Here is a 17052-nt window from a genome sequence, read left to right as displayed (position 1 = left end):
AGTATAAGAATTGGCAAGTCATGTTGCAGCTGTATAGAACCTTAGTTAGGCCACACTTGGAGTATAGTGTTCAATTCTGGTCACCACACTACCAGAAGGATGTGGAGGCTTTAGAGAGGGTGCAGAAGAGATTTACCAGAATGTTGCCTGGTATGGAGGGCATTAGTATGAGGAGCGGTTGAATAAACTCGGTTTGTTCTCACTGGAACGAAGGAGGTTGAAGGGCGACCTGATAGAGGTCTACAAAATTGAGGGGCATAGACCGAGTGGATAATCAGAGGCTTTTCCCCGGGGTAGAGGGGTCAATTACTAGGGGGCATAGGTTTAAGGTGAGAGGGGCAAGGTTTAGAGTCGATGTACGAGGCAAGTTTTTTACGCAGAGGGTAGTGGGTGCCTGGAACTCGCTACCGGAGGAGGTGGTGGAAGCAGGGACGATAGTGACATTTAAGGGGCATCTTGACAAATACATGAATAGGATGGGAATAGAGGGATATGGACCCAGGAAGTGTAGAAGATTGTAGTTTAGTCGGGCAGCATGGTCGGCACGGGCTTGGAGGGCCGAAGGGCCTGTTCCTGTGCTGTACATTTCTTTGTTCTTTGTTCAGCCCCGGGCAAAGATTATATTTAATACATTAATAATCACTGCTGGTGTGCACTTTTCAAACTGTGAATAGATTCATGCAGCTGGGCAACACCCTGTCTAGAAACGTTTCTATTGATGATTGCTGAAATATCTTGGAGAATTGACAAAGTTGGATCAGCTATTAGCAGGCTCCAGTGCCTGTTGAACAGGAGAGGCATCAGACTTCAGACCAAGTGAACAAGCCCCCTAACAGATAATTCTGCTTGATGGCTGTTGCACTTGGGATAGTATATTAAAACACATTAACAATCTGAACAACTTTCAACAAAGATGCCCAAGGTGACTGTTGAAGACCAGATGGAAGAATAAGATCCCTGGGATATTTTTATATAATTTAAAGAAAAGCTTTCCATGCTAAGCATGGACGCACTGATCAGCAGGCATGGTTCCAGTGGTCTGGAAATGTGTTACGAATGAATCCCTGAGGAGCTCTTTTATATTGCATTGACAGACACGGTTACTTAATAAGAAGGAATCTTTGTATCAGCAATTTCTAAGATGCATTAGGAATTGGCTTCAATCCCGTGGCCATATAGTTGTAGTTACAAGTGTGGATTGACCTGGAAGCATGCTACTAGTTGTGACCCCATGGATCATTCCTTACTTCCTGTTGTTCAATGTTTATTAGTGACATAGATAATAACATTGACAGTATGCTCAAAGTCTCCAGATGATACCAAAATCTGTGTGGGGGTAGGGCGGTAGAGGAATGAAATCATATGTAAAAAGATATAGATGTGAGATGGCAAGTGCCATTTAACTTTGATAATTGTGTCAGCCAATAAAACACGAGCAACTTTTAAAATGATGATACATTCAGTCCGTGTTTCACCTGATATAATGATTACTACACTGTTTCTGATTAAAAGTTGGCTCATTACTGTTCTCAAGCTGATTTCAATGTTTTTCCAAATTCTGTTTGTGTTGTGCATGTCCTTTTGCGGTCCAGTAGGCCATGGCTGATGAAATTTAATCAATCCCCATTTGAATCTGACTATTCCTAAGTGGCTGTAAACTGAATCTAGCAGTGTGCTCATGTGAAGAGCCCTAGCAACGGTTTTCTGAAAATCTAGGTCAACAATATAAATTTCAAAGTCGTCCCATTTATGTCTTGCATGGTTCCTATAGAAGGAAAGAATGGGAAGGGGTTTACTTATCAATTCATTCATCCAGAGAATAATATAAATGAGATTCCCCCAAATAGTTTTCATTTTCATGTGTTTATTGTGTCTTCATAAATCGGGTTATCCTGGCTCGGAATGCTTTGAAGTTTATGTTTGCTTGCCTGAGTGTAGTGGCAGAGGAGTGGATTTATGGGCTGTAGGTTTCCATTCATTTTTTTCTTTTGATTTCTTTCCAGAATCTTGGCTCTTGAAAAACTTGGAGCAGTGTTCAACCAGGTTTCCTTCTCTTTGCAATATACTCCGAGGAAATTTGTCATTCACCCAGAGAGCAACAACGTCATTGTCATTGAGACTGATCATAATGCCTACACGGAGGCCACCAAAGCCCAGCGCAAACAGCAAATGGCTGAGGTAACTTGTCAGTCGCTGATTACAATTCCGTAGCTGTGTAACATGAACAGTGGCTGAATATGCCAGTTCTTTTGCATAACGTGGTGAAAGGAACAACCTGATTCTAAAATAGATTACTGAATGCCAACAGCAAAGCTGCATCTTGGTATATATCTGACTTGGTGACCTTGCGCAACAATGCAGAAGTTTTAAATGAAGGAATTGGAACATGGTGAACTCTGTTCTTGTACATTGACATTTCTGTGTTGAAAAATATGCTGGATATGTGATTTTAGAGTAAGATAGATTAACAACATTAACATGTCATCAAGATTTTAATGCTCCCGTTTTATCTGTTAAGGAAATGGTAGAAGCAGCTGGAGAGGACGAGCGAGAATTGGCAGCAGAGATGGCAGCTGCCTTTTTGAATGAGAATTTACCTGAATCCATTTTTGGATCTCCTAAGGCAGGGAGTGGGCAATGGGCATCTGTTGTTCGAGTAATGAACCCCATCCAGGGCAACGTGTATGATCAGATCCAGTTGGAACAGAATGAAGCTGCTTTCAGGTATAATAAGGGAGATAGTGACTTGCTCATAGTATCACTGGGCTAATAATCCAGTGGCCCAGGCTAATGCTGTGGGGATATAGGTACATATCCCACTGTGGCAGCTGGTGGAGTTTAAATTCAATTATAAAAAAAAAAAACTGGAATTGGAAGCTTGTCTCATGGATTGCCGTAAAACTCACCAGATTCTCTAATGTCCTTTAGGGAAAGAAACCTGCTGTCCTTACTTGCAAGTGCAATAGCACTTCTCTGTGTATCTGTACTTACAGATGTGGTCTATGTAAAAATCCAGCTGGTCATTAAATAAATCTTGGCCTCCTGGGATGTCAGGTGCTCAAAATTGTATTATTATTGACAGGGTATCTTTTAAATATGGGTCACTTTAACCACTTCTTAAGCCTCTTTCACACAAAATTAGCTGCTGGAGAAGAGAGTAGCATCAATAACAAGAACCATATTTTCGCATGCAATATTCAACGCCTCTGGCTGTCATCAATTTTGGCTCATGTGCTTTTCTAATTATTTACTATACCTCTACACAAGTTGAACCGTACATGCATTGGGTATTTGTTGAAGTGGTTAGGTTGTACTAACCTGGATGTATTGTGTTCCCAGTATTGCTGTTTGTAGGTTTGGCAATGGTGGTGATGATTGGTACGTGCTGGTTGGAGTTGGCAAAGATCTGATCCTTAATCCTCGTTCAGTTGGAGGTGGATACATTTACACCTACAAGCTAATCAACAGCGGCGAGAAGCTGGAATTTGTGCACAAGGTGACTGGAGGTTTTGGATTGTTGACTGTTTTACTTTATTTGTAGCTTTTTATGACCTGGGTTTTCTCCGTGCTTATACAGTAATCCTAACACTGTTAAGCCAGTGTATGTAAGTTTTGTGGAGGCTCTCCAATTTCTTTTCCCTCTGCCTCTCCATCCAGTAGTCACTTCAGCTATCATTCTTAATGCATGCGCCTAATATGTGTAACAGTTTCACAGCTTAAACATGACTCACTCTTTGTGTGTGCATCTTCAGCTCCTGACTAATGATGAAGACCAGGAATGCAGGCTGATTTGTCCCTTGTTAGGAGTGCTGAAGTCATTGTTAGCACCGTCCACTGCTACATATTGCCTGAGATCAATTAATTACATGGATCAGCAGTAGCCTGGGGGTTCCATTTAAACCATATCAAATGGTGAACTACACCACTTTGATTAGCTCTCTCCTGGTTTCTGTGAGCTTAACCACTTGATAAAAACTACTTTTAATGATAATTGCCCAGTTTATTTTTAAACCCAAAACTGCTGACCCGTCTGTTAAATAAATTGACCAATCTGCAGCAACCAGATTGCTTATTGATGGGGGATCTTGATAAGCCTGTAGAGTCAAATCTCAAGGTTGGGAAAGGGCTGCAGTTAAATGCTGGTTTTTTAAAGAAATTAGGTGCACACACATTAAAATGGACTGAGACAAAAAGGTCATTCACATGCCAATTTGCTAGGCATTGAAGTGAATTCCCCAATTAGTTATCTGATTTTAATAATTGATGAAGATCATGTCTGTATTGTGCTGGAAGATTTTGTCAAGGGCCTTTCACATTGTGCACACAGGAAATCAGAGGCAGAAAAACATAGAAAGAGGGCCAGATTTTAATTACAAAACTGTCTTGTCTTAAGTTTTACCTAGCTGAGAAGGTTGGAATGCAGGAGTCACATAATTCAAGTCAGGCAAGATGACAAACATAGTGTGTTTGTTATTTTGGGTTGCGACCTAGATAAATTGTACTGATTGAAATCAGTGAGTCTGACCATAACTCATACTCTATATCTTCATTCTGTGAAATATAGCAGATTAGCAATGTGTGTCCTGTCTTTTACCAAATATTTTCTCAACCTGCCTTCGGAAAAAATGGAGAGGTGGACCAGGGACTAGAGCTGAAAGTTCTAAATAGCTGGTACAAATCAATTGGGTTAAAGATATTGGGTAGTTTGGGCACTGTCCGAACAGTTTTTTTTTAAAAAACCCTCAAAAGGTCACAGGAGTGCCAAGCTATGCTGTATCGAGAGAATATCTTAAGATAGATCCGAAACTTGTACAGACCTATACTGATGATTAGACCTATGCCTCCAATACGCTGCACTAAAGTTCATAATTCATTATTATAGTTTGGCAGTGACATCAAACATTGAATATGCTTGACTGGGTGAATCTGAATTGCAATGTATATTGGCATTTAAACAACTTCATAATTCATTAAGTTTCCATGAATTAGATTGTCCTGTTTGTGTCTTTATCTTTAATTTATTTCCTACATCCCACTTCCAACAGACATCCATTGAAGATGTTCCAACGGCCATTGCCCCTTTCCAGGGCCGTGTTCTGGTCGGATTGGGAAAACTCCTGCGCATCTATGACCTGGGGAAGAAGAAGCTACTGAGAAAATGTGAAAATAAGGTAGAGCTGTTGATACTTTCCGAAGGTACTGGGTGTTTATGGTTATGCTTGGAATTGATAGTCGGTGATCCAATTGGTGCAAACGTGCCAAGTATCATTCTTGCAATGGTTATGGGAGGGACAGAACACAGATAAAGCACTGCACTGTGAGAAAGATCGTAGACTCCATACAACACTTGGGCAGTATTGGAGGAGTGAGACCTTGGGCAGTCTATCATGACTGCATAGGGGACAGTGCAAGAGTGGAAGGAAAAGAAAGCAACAAAGTAGAGGTGTGATTTTAAAAAGTACAGTGAGACCCGGATGAATGGATATTCTCAAAAAATGCACTTTTTGATGGATTGAAAAGCTTGCATGCTAAAAGATACAAGATGCTTACAGATACCACAGACACTTGTGAATTAGGAACCACACGCAACCTCCGGTGCACCTTATCTTTTTTACAACTTACAATATGGAACATGTTGCAAAGTATTCACAACTTAGAGTCGGAATTACTGGCGTTTCCGCCCACAACCATCTCCCTTTCTGCCCACTTGCTGTAAGGCTACATTTATAGGTCGGTGTGAGGTGGCAGTGGGTTTTGTGAAAGGCTTTTGTGCTCTTCACATAGCAGCTACAGCTATGCAGAAAGCACTGCTCTGTAGAATGGTCATATGGACTCAAAACCGTAACTATTTCTCTCCACAGATGCTGCCAGACCTGCTGAGTTTACCCAGCATTTTCTGTTTTTATTTCGGAATGCATACTGTCTCAGATTGAATGATTGGCTCTGTCTCAAGGATTGAGGCTGTGGACACTTATCAATACCGGTTGCCTTTTACTGGCATAATATTGGATTGACCTTGTGACACAGCAGCATTGAGTGGGGGGGGGGGTTGGAATGGGGAAATTTCACAATGGTGAACTGTAATCGTCAGAGTGAAAGCCCTTTCCACTTGCTCCATAGGATTAACTGTGTCTACAGAATGGGATACGTTGCTGGTTTCAACTGAGATATGCCTGCATGATTGCCTTAAACTGAGCATCCCAAGCCAAGTGCAACAATTATTTTTTCACCAAGCTGAACTATAAATGGAGATTCAAGAGTTCTCTTGGGATTTAATAAGATGTCTGCGTGCAACATGAAAAGACAGCGGCCTGTATTTTAAAAGACAGTTACACAACCTGGGAAATTGCGGCATGTATTTGACCAAGCCATTGTCGACCTGACGGCGCTCTGGGTGTTCCTTCAATACATGGAGTGCAGTGGTTCCAGAAGGCAGCACACTGCCACCTTCTCGAGGGCAATTAGGGATGCGTAGTACTAATAATAATCGCTTATTGTCACAAGTAGGCTTCAATGAAGTTACTGGGAAAAGCCCCTAGTCGCCACATTCCGGCACCTGTTCGGGGAGGCCAGTACGGGAATTGAACCCACGCTGCTGGCATTGTTCTGCATACAAACCAGCTGTTTAGCCCACTGTGCTAAACCAGGCCCTGGCTTCACCTGCAATGCCGATATCCCATGATATCACAGTGACTTCATTGCCATGTTGAATGTAAGCCTATTGTGACAAAGATTATTATTATGAAATATTTAAAAAGCACATCTAGTGAAGAAACCAGAAATGTCTGCTTCCCAGGTTGAAATGATTTCAAAGTAAATGTTTTTTAATCTGGATATACAGAATTACAAACTGAGCCGTGAATGCATGTGACTTGGATATCTGAAGGGCTGCTCTGCAGGATGGTGGGTGGCAAGCTCTGAAATATTAAATTAGGGTTGCATAAAGGATCTTATGAAATGAATATCTGTTGTAACATGCTGTGGTTTTTCTCCCTTCAGCACATTCCAAACTTCATAGTGGCGATCCATACCATTGGACATAGAGTCATCGTCTCCGATGTCCAGGAAAGCTTCTTCTGGATTCGATATAAACGAAATGAGAACCAGCTGATCATCTTTGCTGATGACACGTTGCCCCGCTGGATCACCACGGCTTGTCTGTTGGACTATGAAACCATGGCTGGTGCTGATAAATTTGGCAACATTAGTGTGGTAGGTGATAAACTGGACTTTGCCTATCCCTGCAAACATTTGCCGCTAGCTGAGGTGTGACTCAGCCGTGTACTTGGTGTTTTGGGGCATAGTGTAGTCTGGGTGCACCCTGAAGGTGGTGCCATTTGATTTCCCTAACTGAGGATAGAACTGCAGCAATGGAATGAGCTGGTTGAGGAATTTAAAAAAAAAATTGTTATTGGGATGTGAGTGTTGCTGGCAAGACCAGCATCTATTGTTCATACCTAAAGTCGGATTCTGGGATATTGACTGTAAAAAGGTATGATACGGTGACTAGTCCAGTAACATTACCAATCTGCTACCATGGTTACTGATACCAGAATCTGAGCTTTCATAAGACTTTACCGGAAAATGACAGCTGGTGGTTATTGAAGGGAATGAGCGTAGATAAAGAGCCTTGCCTAGGTTAATTCGACCGTAAGAAATTGTTCATCTGTGTCGGAAAAAGATGCAGAAAGCACGTCGGTCGGCGTGATGTGCTTAACTAAAACGTGAATGTTTCCCGACTGTGGCTTGCTATACGATTTGCCGCTATGCGAAATGGCTGGTGGAACAACTATTGCAAATGGTTTCTGGTTTTAGACTCTTCAAAAAGTAGATAATTGTCTTTAACTTCAAACAGACATTACGGCAGGTGGACATTAGTACACAAAATATTTATCCCAATTTAAATCACTTAAACAGGTGAAGGAAGACTAACACAAAACAATTTGGGGAAATTTGTATCTGGACTTTAACAGTGGGTTAAGGAGAACATTTTTAGTTTCCTGTTTTGATTATGTTTGTCATTGCCCATAATGCTTTAAAAAGTGCACATAATACTTTAAAAAATAATCTGGTTAAGCAAGGTGGATTCAATAACAATGACAGTAGTCTGTATTTATGTAGCAGTATTAATGTTTTGACAAGTTCCACGGTGCTTCAAAGCATTTACAAATAAAATTGGATGCTGGGCCACGTGAGACATATTGGCAGAGGTTTTATGAGAGCCTTAAAGGAGAAAGGATTGGTTTGGGGAATTGCAACATCTGGGCCAATTGCTTTGTGGTTTTCTCTATATTTAGTACCTGAAAGAAATAGCTGTGTTTAGATAATGTCAATTAGTTAGCCCCTATTGCTGAATGTTATTACTGTCTTGCTTTGTGAGTAACAATCTCGGCACGTGTGGAATCTTTTCTGCCCCTCTTTAAATTCCACCCTAACTTTTTGAACCTTTAACCGCTGCAGAAGTAATTGAGAGATTCACAACCATAAACCTCTTGCCAGGTCTGGAAAAGGTACACAGATTTATAGTGAATAAGCACTATTTCTGTCTGAAGTAACTGGACTGCTTAAGGTGCTGCAACCTGCAACTTAATTTACATTCATGAAAATGGATAGTAGATAATTGTTCATTTTAAACTGGCCGTTTTTAAGTGGCAGTGACTGTTATAAATGATCAGATTCCCTATATATAATCAGGGCTGTTAATATCACTTAAAATTCACTAGGGTTTTTTTTTGCATTTGATGAATATTTTGCTGTGGTTGCTTAGATTAAATACATCTGTCAAACAATGAAATGCTCCAGTCAACATTCCTGGTCATGTGTCTTTTTGGGAGGAGCCATCGTATATGTAGGAACCAATTATTAAGATTAAGCATTGACTTGCAGGTGAGATTGCCTCCAAACACAAGTGACGATGTTGACGAGGATCCCACTGGGAACAAAGCATTATGGGACAGAGGCCTACTTAATGGAGCTTCCCAGAAGGTAAGGCAATGACTTTCAACATAGACAAATGATTTCTGGGCTTTGACGTGCAGCACAACTTTTCCTCACTCCTGTCGCCACTTCCCATCTAGGGCAATAGGTTGAGAATGTTGGAATTAGCTTGTTATTTTGGATTCAGTAAGACAAACCACTTTAGCCAACATATTTCAAAGTTGCACTGCTTTTTTCATAGTGTTCATTCATTGCCTCCCGTTTTTGTGGAGAATGTGCAAACGCCACACGGACCCTGGGCCGGGATTGAACCCGGGTCCTAAGCGCCGTGAGGATGCCGCACAATGCCTCAAGTTAATCCTGCCACCACCTGTGATGGGCATTATAACCATTGGCTTCACCCTCGGGTCCATGCATTTTTAGTCCAAATTCGGAAGGACAGCATCTACATTTGAGCTGCTAAACATTTTTCATTCTTTTCAGTGGACACAGTGTGATCTACTAATATTCTTCCCGGCACTTGTTGATAGCCTCCTGTCTGGGCTTTCGGTTATGTTTCTCTAACACGTAGCCTGAAAGTAGCTGGGCAACTCTCAATGTTTTACTCATGATGTTGTGATGCCGGCGTAAGAGCACAGTAAGGAGTCTTACAACACCAGGTTAAAGCCCAACAGGTTTGTTTCGAATCACTAGTTTTTGGAGCACTGCACCTTCCTCAGGTGAATGAAGAGATGGGTTCCAGAAACATATATAATATATATAGACAAAGTCAAAGATGCAAGACGATACTTTGAATGTGAGTCTTTGCAGGTAATTAAGTCTACAGGCAGGCGGAGCAACTGGAGAGAGGGATAATCACAGGTCAAAGAGGTATGAATTGTCTCAAGCCAGGGCAGTTGGTAGGATTTTGTGCAAGCCCAGACCAGATGGTGGGGGGGGGGTGAATGTAATGCGACATGAATCCAAGGTCCCGGTTGAGGCCATACTCGAAGATCAGAGGCTGAATGCTGCTGAAGTGTTCCCCAACTGGAAGAGAACATTCCTGCCTGGCGATTGTTGCGCGATGTCCATTCATCCGTTGTGGCAGTGTCTGCATGGTTTCGCCAATGTAGCAGGCTTCGGGGCATCCTTTCCTGCAGCTTATGAGTTAGACGACGTTGGCCAAGTCACACCAGTATGTACCACGTACCTGGTGGCACACGGATGAATGGACATCGCATGACAATCGTCAGGCAGGAATGTTCCCTTCCAGTCGGGGAACACTTCAGTCAAGGGCATTCAGCCTCTGATCTTCGGGTAAGCGTTCTCCAAGGCAGCCTTCAGGGCGCGTGACAACGCAGAATCGCTGAGCAGAAACTTTTAGCCAAGTTCCGCACACATGAGTACGGCCTCAACGGGACCTTGGATTCATGTTGCATTACATTCACCCCCCCACCATCTGGCCTGGACTTGTGAAATCCTACCAACTGCCCTGGCTTTAGACAATTCGCACCTCTTTGACCTGTGATTATCCCTCCCTCCAGTTGCTCCGTCTGGACCTGTAGACTTAATTACTTGCGAAGACTTGCATTCAAAGTAGCATCTTTGACTTTGTCTATATACATTGTCTGTCTATATATATATATATATATAATGTGTTTCTGGAACCCACCTCTTCATTCACCTGGTTAAAGTCCAACAGGTATGTTTCGAATCACTAGCTTTCGGAGCACTGCTCCTTCCTCGGGTGAACCTGGTGTTGTAAGACTTCTTAGTGTGCTCGCTCCAGTCCAACGCCGACATCTCCACTTCATGACTTCATTCACCCGAGGAAGGAGCAGTGCTCCGAAAGCTAGTGATTCAGAACAAACCTGTTTGACTTTAACCTGGTGTTGTAAGACTTCTTACTATTATTTTACTCCGTGCCTCTGAAAGCTGCAAGAAACTGGAAGCCGCCAGTTTGGGGAATAATAGGCTATTCTCAGTGTAGGGTTGGTTACTTATGAGGCTTCAATGTTAAATCCAGGCCAAAGTAAGGAGACAAGCTTACTGTGATTGTGTGTTCTTTGTTCAGGCTGAGATCATTGTTAATTATCATGTGGGAGAATCAGTCCTTTCACTGCAGAAAACCACGTTAATTCCTGGTGGCTCAGAATCGCTTGTGTACACAACACTGTCTGGAGGTATCGGGATCCTGGTCCCATTCACGTCACACGAGGTGAGTCAGATATTCGTGTTACTATTAGTGTTCCTTTGGAGCTAGGTTGCTGAGATGCCTGTTCGGTGTTGCGATCTCAATTTTTTCCTTCCGTGAAGATGACTGTTGCTGGAGTATAGTTCCACATAGAATGGGCTTTGATTCTAAATAATTTCCATCAGCCTTTCTGGCCATGCATTGCATCGCTTAGTAGCACATTTTGTTTAATGATCAGATCAGAAACAAGGACGTTGGCAATCCCACCTAAATGACTCGTGGTCAGTGGATTTAGCAGCCAGCTGCTGTGCTGTGTGAGATTGGCGTGCTCTGTTCAAACCTGCTGTGTGAGACTCCTGTGCAATTGCTGTTATTAAATAAACCACTGAATAAATGTATGTTTCCATATGTAGCCACTTGTAAATTGCACTGTCAGCTAGTTTTTGATTGTTTAGTTACTTTGGATGTCCATGTGGTTTGATTTCAGTGTATCGTGTGGTTTAAGTTTACTCAGTGAGCTTTTGCTCTGAAGCCTGCAGCTCCATGTTGGCAGCCCAAGTAAAAATACAACAGGTTAAAATAAATTTTATTTTAAAACCACTGTGCACGGTGGCACAGTGGTTAGCACTGCTGCCTCACAGCTCCAGGGACCCGGGTTCAATTCCGGCCTCAGGTGACTGTGGAGTTTCAAATGTCTGCTTGGATTTTCTTCGGGTGCTCCAGTTTCCTCCCACAGTCGAAAGATGTGCAGGTTAGGTGGTTTGGCCATGCTAAATTGCCCCTTAGTGTCCAGAAGGTTAGGTGTGGTTTCGGGGATAGGGTGGAGGCGTGGGCTTAAGTAGGGTGCTCTTTCCAAGGGCCGGTGCAGACTCAATGGGCCGAATGGCCTCCTGCACCGTAAATTCTATGAAATTGATGCCCAACTCGATATGTTAGTAAATCCTTGAGAAAAGCTTCCCAAGGACTGGACTTGGGCACAAACTCCTTCCCTCACTGGTGAACTGGGCAAGTCAATTCTTGTTTCCTGTTGCTGTACCTTTCCTTCCACAAATCTTAGAGTGATGGTAAAACCCCACTGTGACGTTTGTAGATCTTGTGCCCCTTAAGACATGTTTAATTATTTTTGTTTCTGACAGACAAATCTGTTTCTTTTTCCACAGGATCATGATTTCTTCCAGCACCTGGAGATGCACATGAGATCAGAACATCCTCCACTCTGTGGGCGTGACCACCTTAGTTTTCGCTGTTACTATTTCCCTGTAAAGGTAGGTGCCCTTTCAGCTGCTTTGCCGCCAGTTTTAAGGGCTGAGTTACTGCATGTTAAAAATAGAACTGCTAGGGCGGCGCAGTGGTTAGCACTGCTACCTCGTGGCGCTGAGGTCCCAGGTTCGATCCCGGCTCTGGGTCACTAAGTGCGGAGTTTGCACATTCTCCCCATGTTTGCGTGGGTTTCCCCCCCACCCACAACCCAAAGACGTGCAGGCTAGGTGGATTGGCCACGCTAAATTGCACCTTAATTGGAAAAATTGAATTGGGTACTCTTAATTTATTATTTTTTAAAATAGAACTGCTCGGGTGGCACAGTGGTTAGCACTGCTGCATTGCGGCACTGAGGACTCCGGTTCGATCCCGGTCCCGGGTCACTGTCTGTGGAGTTTGCACATTCTCCCTGTGTTTGTGTGGGTCGCACCCCCACAACTAAAGATGTGCAAGGTAGGTGGATTGGCCACGCTAAATTACCCATAATGGCGGGGGGGGGGGGATAATTCGGTTCTCTAAATTTATATTAAAAAGAAATGGAACTGCTTCATTCTGCACTACCCATGTTCACAAATCAAGGTTCTAGAAATTCTAAATTAAGGTAACTAAATAGGTGTCTGCTGCATAGCTGTAAAGCATCAAGATTCAGATCTGTAATTAGGCTTTCTGCCAAGTTGCGTGGATGTACACTGGAGCTAATGGACTAAAGTTTTACCTGCATGTTCCCAATCATTTACATAGATTTCGACTCACTGATAATCTGATATTCTGATTTAAATAACTGTCCATCAATGAATGCCAACAACAGATCTTTGCAAGCCCATTCACAACTGAAACAGGACAGATCAATGAGTAGAAAATAGAAGCACAAATTAAACTTAGTTGCCAGCGGTTTGTAAGCTGAATTGTGAGGCCACATGTGGCTCATGGGCTGTAACTTGAATATGCTACTGTAAGCCTAAAAGCACATCAGTTTACTCCCATTAAAACTTCCACAAAATCTCAGCACTGTTGTAACCATTCTGTTGATCCGTTATACATTTCATTCAGGTTATGTACCCTTTAAAGGCTGCTCTCATTTGTATCAACGTTACTGTTTCTTGATTCCCTCCTGCCCTCCCTTACCACAAATGTAAGCTGACTCCTGCATTAATGTTTATTGGCTTTACTTAAACATCCGCATGGCGCGTGTGGATATTTTCATGGACAGGAACCCTGAGAAAGAACAGAAATCACTATTTTTGTTCTCTTTGCAGAGAACCCCTGTGGAAATTATACCATTGTGTATTGGTAGGCTATTTGCATCCATCATCACTGAGCTTGATCCTGTCCTCACCTGGTGTTGACTTTCCAGTTGCGATCACTGGGAGTCCTAGCTGACTTCTCCCCTCCCAGCCCTAGTGTGCATTGGGGTACAGTGGCCAAATGCAGCATTTCTACTTCCTTACCTGCAGTCCAGCTCACTGTGAACTGGGTGATCATATCTGAGACCATCTAATCTGTGACTTTTGAGTACATGCAGCTAGGGAGTGCTTAACAATAAAATGACAACATGGTGGCACAGTGGTTAGCACTGATGCCTCATAGCATCAGGGACCCGGTTTCAATTCCACCGTGGCTCATTGTCTGTGTGGAGTTTGTATGTTGTCCCTGTGTCTGTGGGTTTCCTCCGGCTGCTTCGGTTTACTCCCACAGTCCAAAGATGTATAGGTAAGTTGGATTGGCCATGCTAAATTGCCCTTCGCGTCCAAAGGTTAGATTGGATTACGGGGATGGGGTGGGTCATGGGCCTTGGTGGTGTGTTTTTTGATAGGGTCAGTGCAGACTCAATGGACTGAATGGCCTCCTGCACAGTAGTGATCCTATGAAACCAGCAAAACCCTCATTTTCCGTATATTCCTGCTAGTCCTATTCCCTGTGTAGATGATGAATGATCAGACAGCATGAAATTAATTCACAGCTATAAAGCTGGAAAATTCACTCGCATGGGGTGCAAAATATATTTTCAAAAGTTTAAAATTCAGTATTTTCCCTTTTAAGAAAACATTACCACCCAGAGGAACCACTCCCCCTTGTGCAAGCTTTGTCCATAGGGCATTATGTAATTGCTGCAAGTGCTGAGATCTCCAACTGCAGGGAGTGAAAGAAAACATATCCCTTTCAAATGCAAACAGTTTCTGGCTAGAAATAATAATAGATAGAAATGATTGAAACCAGCATTGTGGCAGGTATGTTGGCATAGTTGCAATATAAATAGTTTGTGATTATTACTGGTAAAGATGTCCATCGCTGATTCTCCCCTTCCCCACATGTCCCATCCCAACCATATGGGTAAAACTAATTGACCCTGAGAGAATAAGCACTTTTTATAATTAAGTTTTTGTCCAGGGGAAAAATGATCCGTTTTATGTCTGGCTAAGTCTTCCAATTGTTTATAGGTTTTTTTTGTGGAACAGTTTTAAGTTGGAACAATATGAAACCGATGTAGGTACTAAGGACGTGGAACTGGGCAACTGTTCGTGGACCCTTAACATTCGCCAACAGGAACCAATGTGTGTGAAAGGAGGGGTGTGGAATTGGTGGGAAAAGTGGTGCCTAGCCTCGGAATGACCTTGTCTCTGTTCCAAAATTCCCAAATCGATTGATTAGTTCTTTGAGATTTGCAACAAAACCTAAGTTTATGTTCTTTTTTTTTTTAATTTTAGAGTACTCAATTCATGTTTTTCAATTAAGGGGCAATTTAGCGTGGCCAATCCCCCCAGGCCTGCACATCTTTGGGGGGGGGAGGGGGAGGGGGGGGGGGGGGGGGGCGAAACCCACGCAAACACTGGGAGAATGTGCAAACTCCGCACATACAGTGACCCAGAGCCGTGATCGAACCTGGGACCTCAGCACTGTGATGCAGCAGTGCTACTCACTGCGCCACCATGCTGCCCCCTAAGTTTATGTTCTGTATTTTATTCCCAAGTCCATGGCCTTAGCTTACAGAAATAAATAAAGATGGAACTAGCCAATACAGCTAACGTGTGTTTGCTTCTCTTCCAGAATGTAATCGATGGTGACTTGTGTGAACAGTTTAATTCCATGGATCCCATCAAACAGAAAAGTGTGGCAGAGGAACTTGACAGAACACCAGCTGAGGTGTCCAAAAAACTGGAAGATATCCGAACCCGTTACGCATTTTAGGAGCACGTACATGGCCCCACCCTCCCCATCCCTCGGTCGGGAATCTATGCCACATTCACTTTTACTTGCACTAATGGCATTGTACAGTGCCAGAAAGTGCTGTAGCAGAGTGGATTACACTGACACCCCCACTGTGTTCTCTCAGTCAAAGCTCCTTTCACTGTTTGACAGGACTGGAACTTTATCTTGTAAATATAGTTTTGTACATTAAAATGTTTAAAGGTTTTGTTGGGAAGGAGGGTTGGGGTATGCATAGAATGTTTTTGCAAATGATTTTGAGAGATACTGCTGTGTGATTAGCACCCAGTTTTTTAAAAAAACAGACCCTGTTGCTTTTCCAGTTGTAAGTACAGCAGAATAAAAGTCCTTGTTTTAATAAATCTAGAGTTGCTTTGTCCTGCTTCCAAGCTGCGAATCAGTTTCTTACTAAAACAATCCTTGGTCAGCAAAATTATTGAAAAGGCAAGTGACGCGTCAGCCAAATGTTGGCACAGTTGGAGATGCCTCACGGTACTTCTGGGAGGGTATAGTGAGAGGAGACGGCTTCAGGATGCTGAATGTTTTTTTTTAGCCTTCTGCATTTGAAGAAACGTGTTTAATCATGTTAAATCATCAAAACCGAATGGACAGTTTCAGTGCCCCCACAACCTATTTGAATAGGAATAAGAAGGGGAAACCCTGGTGGTTTCACCTCCCCTTTTCTAGCCCACCAATGTTTGAGGCTGACTGTATAGCACAAAGTGTATTCTCTAAGCTGGAGTCAGATAACAGGTACAAACTGTGAGGATAAACTATCACAGCTCTTGGGTAAAGACAACACTCTGGTTCACATGGGGCACCAGGAACATAGCATACTTTAGGTCTGGGACATGTCACCCATTTCATGACATGCTTTTGTTTAATTTTTAAATTATTCTCTTTGAAAAGACCTGATCTTGGGTGGTGGTTAGTTTATTTGCTAAATCCATTAACAGGCTACATCTAGCTATGTGAGCCAGTGGAATTATATCCCCCCCTGACTAAATCTTTTGTTCCCGTTTTCACTTGGGGTTAGAGCTCTTTTTGTAAACATACTCAATCTGCCACAGATTCTTTAGTAAATCTGGGCTGAGCGTTGCCTAATCAATCATTAGGAGAACCACCATTAAGCTGTGTGTGCACACTGAACATTTCCAGCAGGAATGATTACTTTGTTGTCCCCTCACTCCGTCTCTACTGCCTCAACTATTAATTGGAAACCAGACTTGGGATTTTCCAGCTTGTGTGACCGGAAACCTATATAAACCTTATTAATCTGGATCTAATGCTTCCAGATGATGAGTATTGCAGCTTGTATTTTCCAGTTATCGGAAATGTTGAATCAGTTTTATTTATATTCAAATATTGAATGAATGAGGAAGAACATTAGATTATAAATAAGAGCTTCTTTGTTCTGTTGAGTGTATATTTCTTCCTGTATATTGTGTTCAGGGTATTCATATTTAGTCTGTTGTCAA

General features: G+C 42.6%; 1 protein-coding gene across 3 annotated transcripts in view; it reads left to right on the top strand.

The window, feature by feature from the left end:
* sf3b3 (splicing factor 3b, subunit 3) overlaps window positions 1-15936 on the top strand; it is a 57222-nt gene extending 41286 nt beyond the window's left edge. For all 3 annotated transcript variants that reach the window (XM_072518603.1, XM_072518602.1, XM_072518604.1), the window contains exons 19-27: window positions 2004-2178; window positions 2519-2724; window positions 3340-3496; window positions 5046-5171; window positions 7000-7212; window positions 8887-8985; window positions 10991-11134; window positions 12271-12375; window positions 15416-15936. In XM_072518603.1, coding sequence (XP_072374704.1) covers window positions 2004-2178; window positions 2519-2724; window positions 3340-3496; window positions 5046-5171; window positions 7000-7212; window positions 8887-8985; window positions 10991-11134; window positions 12271-12375; window positions 15416-15556 — 1366 coding nt within the window. In that variant the 3' untranslated portion in view covers window positions 15557-15936. The remainder of the gene's footprint in view (window positions 1-2003; window positions 2179-2518; window positions 2725-3339; window positions 3497-5045; window positions 5172-6999; window positions 7213-8886; window positions 8986-10990; window positions 11135-12270; window positions 12376-15415) is intronic.
* Window positions 15937-17052: the final 1116 nt, after the last annotated feature.

This window comes from Scyliorhinus torazame, chromosome 10, assembly GCF_047496885.1.
Source record: "Scyliorhinus torazame isolate Kashiwa2021f chromosome 10, sScyTor2.1, whole genome shotgun sequence".
In the NCBI taxonomy this organism is placed as follows: domain Eukaryota; kingdom Metazoa; phylum Chordata; class Chondrichthyes; order Carcharhiniformes; family Scyliorhinidae; genus Scyliorhinus; species Scyliorhinus torazame.
The sequence above is the reverse complement of the archived record's forward strand: the minus strand, read 5'-3'. Positions and strand labels throughout refer to the sequence as shown.